Source organism: Contarinia nasturtii, unplaced genomic scaffold (genome assembly GCF_009176525.2).
Source record: "Contarinia nasturtii isolate CC-2019 unplaced genomic scaffold, AAFC_CNas_1.1 Cnas_scaffold_129, whole genome shotgun sequence".
NCBI lineage: Eukaryota > Metazoa > Arthropoda > Insecta > Diptera > Cecidomyiidae > Contarinia > Contarinia nasturtii.
In genome coordinates this window covers 6430212-6442576 of record NW_022197486.1, presented here as the reverse complement: position 1 = coordinate 6442576, position 12365 = coordinate 6430212, and the positions used below count along the sequence as shown (strand labels likewise).

At 34.1% G+C, this 12365-nt stretch overlaps 1 protein-coding gene across 2 annotated transcripts in view; it reads right to left on the bottom strand.

Annotated features, from left to right (window-relative positions):
* The window catches only part of LOC116350002 (fat-like cadherin-related tumor suppressor homolog), a 142321-nt gene that overhangs the window by 28302 nt on the left and 101654 nt on the right, over nucleotides 1-12365 (bottom strand). Inside the window, exon 20 of one of the 2 annotated variants that reach the window (XM_031781713.1) lies at nucleotides 10973-10996. The exons of the other annotated variant lie outside the window; for it this stretch is intronic. Coding sequence (XP_031637573.1) covers nucleotides 10973-10996 — 24 coding nt within the window. The remainder of the gene's footprint in view (nucleotides 1-10972; nucleotides 10997-12365) is intronic. 2 annotated transcript variants of the gene reach the window in all.

Below are 12365 nucleotides of genomic sequence, written 5' to 3'. Positions count from 1 at the left end.
CAAATGAGGAAAAGCATCAGCAAAGAAAATATGTTGGTGTGTGTGTGTGTTTTTTTTTGCCATGGTTTTCTCTCTGTTGGTTTCGTTTATTTTCGCCGAACTTTCAGTCAATTTTCTCATTATAAATGTACAAGTGCATTTTTGCGAGCACGAGAAAATGGCAAACAAGAGTTTGAGATACACAAAATATTGTGTGTACGGTTGTTGATAGTCGTGGTTGGTTTTTGTGGTATGCTGTAATGTAGTCGGCTTTTGCATAAGCCTTTATGATATTAAATTTCAATAAAGTAAAATCTAGAACGACAATATAGTTTTGTGTATTCTATGTATATACATAACACACACACAGATGTCGATGCGAGAGAGCTTTTCGCCCATTTGTTCATTGCATCGAACAAAATGCTTTGGTCAAGCATGTCAAAATCGGAAATGTGGATTTATCGAAATTACGTTAATCATCAAATGAAATTCAAGTTCATTGAAATCATAAAATAAACAGAGAAAGAGAAAGAAAGAGTGAGAGAGAGAGAACTTGATATAGTAAACATTTACACAAAACTAAACACTGAAATGGGCTTTTGAAGAACGTTAAATTTAAATTGAAGAGTTATTGCATCGTACGCATCAAAGCATTCTAATCAAAAATTCAACATATAGAATATGTGTTAGCTCGGTACGAAAATGTTTCAGTTGCCATTCAGTTTGCAGTACAAAGAAATTGATGTGTACAATAACAATTACAAAGATCTGGTTCCAGCATGAAACTGGCAAACGTTGTCCAATAAAATTAAATTAAAAATGACTCAAATTCTATGGTTATTTGGTATGAAAAATACAATGGCGATTTGAAAAGACGGTTCATGTCGCTTTGCAAGCACACAAAAACCCACTGTTTCGATTCGCATGTTCGTTTCGAACTCTCGATATCAAAATGATTCGCATGTAAAATCGACAATCGACAGACGCGGCCGAAAGTTGTGCCACATTTGATTTTTTTTTTTCGTTCCATGAAATGGGTCTCGTTTACAAACGGAGAGTATAATTTTAATCGTGATTGTAAGCGCGTATATGGCAAATACTCTGCAGACAGAACACACATTCAAACGCCATTTTGAATGAATATTGCACATCTAATTATACTACACACACATTACATACATCTAATTTGTTTGATAAACCATTCATTCTGTCTCGCTCAATTTTCGGTGCATGAGTGAGTGCGGACGCTCAATGCCTTTTTCTCTCTTTTATCCCTTTTCATTTGTTCCTTTATTTTATTAGCTACATATATTCTGCACACACACACACACACACCAAACAATACCGAAAAATCTAATCCGATTTTATCGTCTATCTTTCGGATAACACATGTTCGGTTATAAAGATGGAAAATAAAAGAGAGCATACCAAGTGGTACTACATGTAAATTGTTGTAGCAGTCATGTAAAGCAAATGAAAGCTACAATTCGTTCATTCATGCAAACTCCGAACACACAACATTTTAACGAACGAAACGAGTGAATCAGTTGAATATGCATGGATGGTGTGCATCAATTGGCAAATTGGATTCAATATGCGATGGCTACGAATATTGAGTGTGTCGCCAATTGCAATGAAATAACCAACAAAATCACAGACAGTTTCAAATGAAAACAATGACATTTCAATTGGATCAAAAATTGCCAGCAAACACACAAAGATATGACCAAATGAAATCCGATTTTGTTCGGTGCGCGCGAACACTGAACATTTGACATCACCACATTTTCCAGTGTCAGAATATGCCTAATTTGATGAAGAAATTAGTTGGAACGCTTAAATCTTTAAATGACAACTATAATCGGCTTTTGTTCAGGTGACTTCAAAAAAAAACGCAAGCTTCAAGATCCAATGGAAACAACTTTTGAAGAAGAAAATTAATCATAAATTCAAATAAGCTCACGCTAAAAATGAAATCAATTGAATGTTTTTGTACGTATGTAAGTATGTTCGAAAGACGACAAAGATAGACGTTTCAGTTGTCTAATTGAATGAAGAAATGAAACGAAATGCATAATATATGTAGATTGTACATTTGAATATTTAAAGGCATTTCTGGTGATGGGATTGACTTTTCGTGTGCAAGTAAAGGCCTGTCTACATGGAAATCGTTTTTTTTACAATACCTTAAGAACGGAATGTAGAAGAAAAAAAATCTATTTCTCAATTCTGAATTTCTATTCTTTATCAATTTGCATATAAAATTCCAACGAATAGTTCATCATTTTTCTTCGTTGGCTATATCAGCATATCAAAAATTCCATTGAATCCAATTGAATTTAAGAAAGTGAAATGTTTCGTTTCAAATGTAGTCTTTGAATTTGACGTTTAAAATTTATGGAATATTTTTCAAGCAAAAATAAAAGAGAATTCGACATCGAACCCAGCGCATTCCCACTAACTATGGGCATTCGTAGCGTAAGTATCGAGATGGAAATTGTAATTCGACAGATTGATACTTTTTTTTTACTATTTGCCATAAAATAATACGAAAAGAAAGGAAAAAATAGAAAATTGTTTGTCGCACAGCCCTCGTACCTTGTTTCACATGTGTCGATCGATCGTTTTAGATGTTTTGTCAGGATGTAAATACTCAATAAACAGCTATATTTCGCATTTTCGTCGCACACTCGTCAATATGAAATGTTTTTGCTTGGCTCATATTTCATCGGCACTCTTCCTCCGTCGCACATCAGACTCCCGACACAAAATGGTTCGTGTGTCTGTTTTGATTGTACATAATATTAAGTACTAAATTGCTGAAGCTCTCGATGCGATCGATGAAATACAAACATGGAATAATGCAATTGAAGAAATATTTTGTGTAATAATACAACACGCAGACACCCCATAATGTTGACAGTGTTATGTAATAGCTACATTTGCCTTGTGCACATGATTTTGTTTGTTCGTAACAATTTCGAATCATCCGATAGTTTAGTGAATATATGAGCATATAAAAGTGTGTATGCCGAAAGTTTTTTCTTTTTTGTTTTCCGCGAGTATAAATAAATGTGCATTATACGTGTGCACATTTATTTCAAATTCACTTTTTTATTTACATAAAGAATCTGTAGCAAATGAATTTTTCAATGCACGATTTCCAAAGCATATTTTTGAGTATTTTTCAGCGTGCATAATTCTAGTTTAAAGAAATTAACTTTAGCATTTCGTGATATTTTACAAATCGTTTTAGTTTTTGCAATTTCATTCGGGATGACACACATTCTTTCAGTTACGAAAAAATGTTTCACGTATCTAATCTGCACGTGAATAACGCGAGAAACTATGCGAAAAGCTCAAGCATGTTGAACGAGCAGCGAATAAGGACGACATTGTCAACAATAACAAAGAAGAAAAAACACGCACTTTCATCTCATAAATAAGGAACTAATACTATAACGACCGACACACGAAGCATTAACGACTGAGAATGAACAAAGAACGTGCCACTTATTATTGCTGCAGTAAAATTTTCATTAATTTACAACACTTTATAATTATCCGGAAATTTATTGCTTGGAAACAAACGAAAACTTCCTTTTGAACTGAATATGCGTGTTCATAGTTTCATGAATTAAAGTTCAGCCAAAGTCGATGCAAACCAATGTTATAGTGCTCAGTTTAGCCACTGTGGGTGGCTAAATGAAGAAAGCAACTCATGTCAGCAAATTGGGTGTATGCGTTTGTGTATCTCTCTCTCTCTGTGTACATGCCGAGGTTTATCTAAATGAATTTATTCATTTTAATTATCAATTTTTCAGTACATAAAACAGTCGAAATCTGTTTGCAAAACCGCTAGTTAGTGTAGTTGAAAGATCGACGGCATGGCAGAGTGAGTGAACCATGCAAAAATTGGTAATGTTGAAAATGGGCGACAATTAAGTGAGTTTTAATCAGGCATACTTTTGAAATTTAGTTGGATTTAAGTTGTGCCCGCCAGGTATCATATTTGGGTGTATCATATGCATGTGGCATTATCTTTTGCTCTCTCTCTCTTTTGTTCAACAACTAGTTTACCGCAAGCGATTAAGTTAAAAATTGAACACTTTTGCTTCAATAAAATGAATAACATGTACGTAACATTTCACTCTTTCTCTCTCTCGTTCACACGCAAGAGCACTTGACATTTCGGACAAAATAAAAGCAGATTTGGCCTGGTTTCACGTTTCATTTTTACACCCAACAAAGTTGTTATTGTTCGTCTTTTGAGTAGGTTTTTTTGTGTTGCGCATCACTCAGGGATTTGGGTGCGCTCGATGTAATGCAACTGACATTTAAAATGTTGGCAAGTTAAAATATTGACCTGACTGTCATTCAATGTGTTTGCTCATTCGAGTGCACCGAATCCATCTCCGAGTCCATATGCTCCATTTTTCTTTGCATTTTTTGACACGCTCCCGCTCTTTTCGGGTTACACATCCAATTGCTAGTTGTGTTTCTCTCTTTCTCTTTCTCTTTCTCTCACCGTACAGTTATATACACGAGTCAGGGTGCTACTTTCAATCCATTTGTATATTTTTGTTGCCATTGCAAACCATTCTAACTGCCATTCTACATATGTTTCGACATTGTTGTTTTCGCAGTGTGTGTTTTTTCGGCCATTTTTTCGTGTGTCTCCCATTCTGGTGCTATGGTCGATTTTGTTATTGTGTGCGGAATTTTTTTTTTGAATGGAGTTAAAATTGCAGGCAAATCGAGTAAATGCCAAGCAAACGACCGAACAAAACCACCAACAGCATATTATTACAGAATTCAATGGGGCGAGATGCATAAGATATGCAACAAGTGGCCGATAACTGTTCGTGTGTATGTTGTATTTGTACGTGTGTGTGATTGTGATTGTCTCTTTCTCTTAGCGATTTCAAAACTGTGTAAATTATTCTTGTACACCATCACGTTAAACTAAATTTAAAAAAAAAAAAAAAAATTGTGTAAAAGAGTAATCCAAAACGAATGGTTTTTTTGACAAGCAACAAAATTGCTTCGTTCACAAAATGAAAAATCGACTTTTTTTCTCGACGCGAACACTGAGACGGCACTATCTTAGAACTGGTACTGGAACAATGGGTTAAACCACCAGAAGGCGCTGTCCATCCATGTAAAATTTATTGACAACAAATTTTATTCTAAAATAATGCTGTTTAAACTGTGAATTTGGGCAGCTCCTTTTAGTCACTTAAACCAATTTTCCAGCATGTAAAAGTGCTTATCACATTCACGTATTTCAGATATCTGACAAAGTGCACATTATTCATTTGGATCAAAATGCGTTTTCTCTTTCACCACCAAAAAGCTTCAGTTACCACACACACATATATGCTCAATGTGATGCATATATTATCTATTCATACGCATTATACCGACTACCGACTACCGACTACGTCTACAATAGCATATTCTATGTACTACACGTACAATTGGTAAAATGTATATGCAGTCGAAATATGCACACAATTTGTAAATTGGTTGAGATTGCGGCAAGAAAATGAAATCACAAACTTTTGCCACATTTATTTTATAAATGTAATACAGTGTATGAATAATTTTGTGTGTGTGTGTATCATAGTTATATCACTAGTTGTAGTGGTAGTAGCTGGATCATGCCATTGGACATGAAATAGAATGTATGTGGGTCGTGGATATCAAATTTGGACGAATGATTCTAAATATTTAAATAGCCGAGGGTCTAAATATTTGAATAAACGAGCCGTCATGACGGCGTAATAAAGCCCACAATGTAACATAACAGATTGTTGTCATAATCAGTGGATGGCAATTTTCCAAAAAAAAAATACATTTTTTTTCTTGTTGTTGTATTTCATGCGAAAGCGTACGAATGAAAAAAAATTTTGTATTATCAACGACACTGAAAAATGAAATTGATCGTAGTACAATTCATTTCGCTTGAAAATGAATATTCACCACTTATTCTCGTGTTATTATATTCACTTTTCATTAGTCTCTTTGCATGCCGAAACATAGCCGGAAGCGAAGTCGCTTTTTTGTGTCGTACTGTGCAATGCTATGAACTGAGAGAGATAGAGAGAGAATGAAAGAGTTATATTTTTGTACCCCAAAATGAAAATAACTGGTAATTCTTGTTCCTATCAAATCTATAATTTCCAGTTAAAACTTTGTCGAGTTGAAATGAAGCGCGCCACCAAAATTACTTATTGTAATTAATTGCAGCAGATATTCTGCGGTATTCGGCAGTGCCGACACTTTTAGTGTTAATTCGAAATCAGTTGCGACGAATACTAAATTCCTTCACATCTCTTCGCTCACTTCAATCTCTCTCTCTCTCTTTCTATGTGCCTCTATACTTGTTTCCTTCTATTTCTCAGTCTAACAACTCAGCTTAGCCGTATCGTTTCCTATCCGACGGAAAGTTCTCGTAAATAATCTCATAATAGAGTAGCGAAAATAGTTGTTTGTTATTTCTCTGACTCTCTCTCTCTCTTTCTCTCTCTTCTCCTTTTCTCAAAAATGCTTCCATTCGTAGATCATTTCATTATGAATGTACAAAGTTTGGTGTGTCTCTTTAAATACTTTTTATTGTATTGTGTGGTATTTCCGTGCCGATTTTGTAGCCAAAAATTTTCACTAAGCCGAGAACAATCATATAATTTTATTCCAAAACATGGTGTAGAAAATTTCATTTGCCTCTAATGCAAGATGCGAGACCACTGATGTTTGGCCCAAAATGTCACACTGTTTAGTGTCAGTTTTACCACGAAATTTTCGAAAAGCATAATTTGTGTATATAAGTTTAATGTACTTCAGTATTTTAACAAAAAAAAAAAAAAACCCGTCCGTATTTTCTGTGTATGATAACTAAGAGTATTAAAAGTGTACTTGGAACATTTGTTGAAAGCCAAAAAGTGCCTTTCAAATTCACAACACTTTCTTTAGTACAAACTTTAGTCGACATTTTGGTTCGACACTTACCGTTTTTGGCTTTTTAGTCAATGAATATATGTGTGTGTTTCTTTTTATTTGGCCAGAAGAACCGCAAATGTCCGTAATGATCGTTGAATCACTGCATACGGAGGATGAGAATACTAAGTATAAAGTAGTTTGAATGTGAAAAGTGCCAAACGACTAATTTTGTAATGAGCCTTTTCAAACAGTTTTCGCATGAGAGCTTTATTGTTGTAGTTGGCTGTTGATGAGCATACAAATTTAGGCCATTGCTATAAACATCATAAACAGATATCCGAACCTGATTTCTATCCATGCCGTTTTCCAGACGAAATAGTCGACTTCTTTTGCTGGTGATGCAATGCATTATATTTAGCAACACATTTTCAAAATTCAAGCAAAAAGGCAAAAACTTTCAAGCATAAGCTAGTGTGTGTGTAAATTATAGCTTCAGCACAAATCGCATCAATTTAAGATATTATTCAGTTTAGCTGAAGCGAAACATTAAACATACGTCGAATCAAAGTAAAATTTGAGATGCTTGAAAATTGATAAAATGTGTATTCATAATTGGACTTAATAGATGTGCACATAATCCGTATAAACCAAATAAAATAGACAACGCAGAGAGCATATTCAATATAATAAAAGAATATCCGATGTGCAAACATATATTGACATTTATTTTCGAAAGAACGATTAAATCACATAGATGCACACATATTCTTCGTTGCTAATTTACCGAAAAGAATTGTTTAATCTGATGAAATTAATGGTATACTGTTGCTTGAATATTTTGGAGTTTCCTTCCATTTCGTTCAATGTGATTCGGTGAGATATCAGTTAAACGAAACGAGAGATGCCATACTTTTAGCAATACTAATAAAACTTTTACTTTCCACTTTGGCTGGGAATTTTTCCGAAAATGACGATTTAGTTTGTTTGTCACTTTTTTTACGGCCAAAAAGTTATTTCATTTCTAATTCCCATTGTTTTTGACCCATTTTTTTCCTGATTTGTACACAGGCTCATAACCACAACAAACAACAGAAAATCCACTAATACACTAATGAATTTCGGCCAACAATCGGACGTCAATAGAACATTTACAAGTTTTATTCTACACATTTTCGTATTTTCGTGTGTGTATTTACTGCATTCTATTTGCCTGCAAATTTCATTAGTTTTTGCTCGTTCCCCCTTCTCCTCTTTCTCTATATCGTTCACTCTTTTTCGTTCGTACCTCAAACAATGAAATGGCATGGCATGTAAGGCATTCAAGCAATTTTGTTCGGTGCGGTGTAATAAAAATGTTGCACGGCCATTGAAATGCCTTTGCAAAAAAAAGGGAAATAATAATGAGAGAAAGAGAGAGCCACATAAATAACATATTCACTGCCAAGTTGTTGCACATTGTTGTCGAGTAGAAAAAAAAAGTTTGAAAAAAGAAATAAGAGGAAAGTACATATTGCGGCCTAGTTGCATGCAGCGCAGCACAAACCGGCTCAGAATGAACGCGACGAGAGAACGATACTTTCCAGAGCTTTTATCTCCATCTTTTCGGCCATAAATTCCATGAACAACATATTCGCCCACAGAAAAATACCAGCCCATAAAAATATACACATAAGTATTTCGTTTTCGATTGGTGAAATCAGATAAAAAGTTAAAGATTGAAAAAGACGGAAAGCGAAAACTTGGAACCAAAAAAGAAAATACGTCGGCCGGAGTAGAATGGAACGTTTGACGACGTTTAAAAGAAGATACGATATGATTGTCATTGAAATTGAATAGACGCATCTGTGCTCTTGGAAAATCACTGACATTAGAAAAAAACACACGTTACTCCACCAAACAGCAGTCCCATTTTATTGCATAAAAATTGGCAAACTGAATTCAATTTAATTGGTAGAGAAGAAAAAACACAAACTAGTAGAATGTAAAATTGTTTATCGTGAACCATTTGAAATGTCAGAATTCACTTGTAAAAGTGGTTATAATAGACATAGATATTTTTCGTCTTCTTTTTGCATTCAGTTTCAATTCAAAATTTGCCGAATCTTTTGTTGTACGAGATTATTATTGGCTTGCCATATATGACTTTGGAGACTATTATTTATGTGAAAATTCTTGATTCGCGCCATCTCTCATTCCACACCTGCACTCAATTTGGGAGCACAGCAATGAGGAGTACAGCTCCTCAGTGAGGAGGCAAAATGAGTCGGCCGTATCGAATCTAAAAAGACCCTCAGAGCGCTCCTTTTCACATTTATTGGTCTGAGAAACAGTCTCTGGTCTCACTGGTTAGAATAGTTGTTTTCTCGTATTATTATTATGGTTTTCTCTCTTCTTCGATGAAACCAAAATTATGTTCAAGGATGAGAGATGGCGCGATTCATTTTGACTCGTCATCACCATTCGCCACTTGGACGTTGAAATTTCTGTCCATTCACAAAGATTAAAAATTCCGACAAAACGTCATCAGTTCGAGAAATTCCGTACTCCGCAACAAAGTGCAATTGATGAAAAGAATCCTCAGCAAATGGCATTTTCCTACCTGAATGAATTGAAGCTAGCAAAAAAATGAGAAAAAAGAAATTGACATCAAATCACTACTATTCCTTCTTTTGCTGCATTTTCTCTATCTCTTTTTCGCTCGAAGAATAAAGTTTTTCTTGAATAAAATCAACGACTTTCATCGACTATAGTTATAACATTGCATGACTGCATGTAGCATTGTTGAAAAATTCATTCTTTTTTCTTTCAATTATTACATGGATTTAGACGCTAGAAAACGATCCATACGTTGCAAATGTCCCATGCATACGTTGCAAATGTCCTATACGTTGCTGGAAATGTGCGGATTATATAATGAGATTCTTGTCGAAATAATCAGAACTTTACAACTCTCGATAACTGTAAAAAAAATTTTTGTTTCAAATCCTTTAACTAATTGAAATGGAATTTCAGCATTACTTTGTGATCCATGATGATGATGTGCTTCACGCTTTCTCAAACGAAATGCAAACGTCACATGTGTGGCAAATTGTGTATTGTTGCCGTAAGAAATGTGAAAATCCAAATCTAATTATTTCAATAAAACTAAGTGGATATACAGATACACACCTCAGCAATTAGTTTAATTACTGTTTGGTTACTTAGGCATTATGGTCAATCAGTGGATGTGTACAAAATGACAATGGAACAATAAAATGTGAACAAATACAAAATGGTTAGAATGACACCTATTGACATGCTTGAAATAGGATGATGGTTTTCATGCATTTCGATTTAATGGTGTCCGAACAAAACAGATCAGTAAATATGCACGAAACGAACGGTTCCATGTTCGGTGTTAATTTGTTGATAGTGTTTTTCTGTTTGATGATGATGATGATGATGATGAAAATCCATTTAACGTAATTGCATTAATGTTATGATGGAAGTAAAGCTCAAAAATGAAATCAAGTGAATACAATATCAATATGAGATACAAACAAGCACACACACATGCTCAGACATAAAAACCATTGCATATGCAAATGAATGTTTTAACTTAAGGTTTTCGAAAAAAAATTGACACAAAAAGTGTTGAAAGCGAATTTCTTAATGCTCTTTATAAATATCAAATGAAGGAAGAATAAAAATACGCATATCCAATGTTTTATTTTCATTATGTCGTATTTGTTTTTACAAATAGAAAATGCATTTATGTAAATAAAATACACACACACATATATAAACGTGACGTTAAAAGAGATAGAAAATTATTGAATGAAAATCACAAACATAGTTTCAATGAAAAAACAAAACATCAAGCAGAAAAAAAAACAAATAAATTAAAATTAACAACAACAACGTTAAGCAAATGTACATATAAAAACATAAACATTCACAAACAAAAACGCACATGTACATAAAATGTAACAGAAAGGTAGATGAAAATGGGGGTAGCAGAATATGAAAAAAAACGCACACGAAAATAAAAATGAAGAAAAAAAATACTCACAAAGACCATTTGTACTGTCTGGCGCTGTATTTAACGAGAAAATAATGGAAATAATATTGTGTTTTTAGTCTCATTTTACATTCACACCACTTTCAATATAAATAGTTTTGAACACACAGAAATAAAAACTAATTGGTTCTTTTTTTTTACGTATTTCGCGTAGTGGTTTAGACTCGCCGATCTATTTTTAATGGAAAATGTTAACCCCCCACGAGACCGCGCGCGTTCCTATACATCGAAATTGTTTGTATTTTGTGCATCGTCGAAACGTCATTTACAGACAGATACGGAGTCGAAATTTTTTATGCGGAATGAATTACATGTAGAACATATCCTTATTGCTTCTAAATGCATTTTAAATTGAATAATGTTTCACGCTTCGGGCTCACACTAAGCGAACATGAGCTTTTCAAATTATTTTATTGACCATTTGCTTTGATTTATTCGCGCATCTTTTGCGTATGTTTGCTACTGTTGCCTTACTTGTTGGTTTTCTCTTTGGACATTTTTATAATTACACCGGGCCGCATTTTTATTTCTCTTTGTTTCTCTTTATTTTTTCTCTCTCCGTAACTTGTCTCTACTTTGAACTCATTTCTTTGAAAACCGCCTTTCGCAAATTATGTGACATACGCGAGAGAATTTCATTTTGAATTTAGCCAAAATAAATTGATACAATTTTTTTCATGTTTCTCTCTCTCTCTCTCTGTTTTACTCGTTGTGAATTGCATCCGACGGATGGGCTGTTTTTTTTTCTACCAACTAAAAGAAATATCATTTTTCCAACGCCACATTGTTTATTCTATGCTGACTTTTTATAGTACTGTACGCGGTTAAGTGTTTGTATTTGTGTGTGTATGCTTTTTGTTGGTAGAGCGGCGAATGAAATTATGGAAAAAATATGTAAATTGCTTTATTTTGTGGAAAATCATTGAATTTTTCCAACGAAACCGGTCAAAACGTGTGTCTCGCCAAATGGACCCTGTTACTTCGGTCGCCTGTGATTTTTCTTTTTCTTCGTTGCTTCCTTTTATCGTTTCATAACATTTCAGCGGCTATTCTCTTCGTCTCAAATGCTAAGCAAGTGATGGAATAGCAAGAATTTTCAAACAAAAAAAGAGAGAAACATGGATTAAAATTACGATTCACCGCCTGGAATCATTCACACACAAAGATTTGCCGGAACATTGCAAAAGGTAAGGACGATGCAATAATAAAATGAAAACGAAACAAAAAAAAATAATACGCGAAAAAATTACATTTATATCAGCCGGCACGTTCAGCAAAAACAATAACATTATACGCATTGAAACATTTAGCGCTAGGTTTTATAAAAAAAAAGCATTATATTCGCTACTCTGGTGGAATGTAGTAGAACTTATGAAACGGCGAA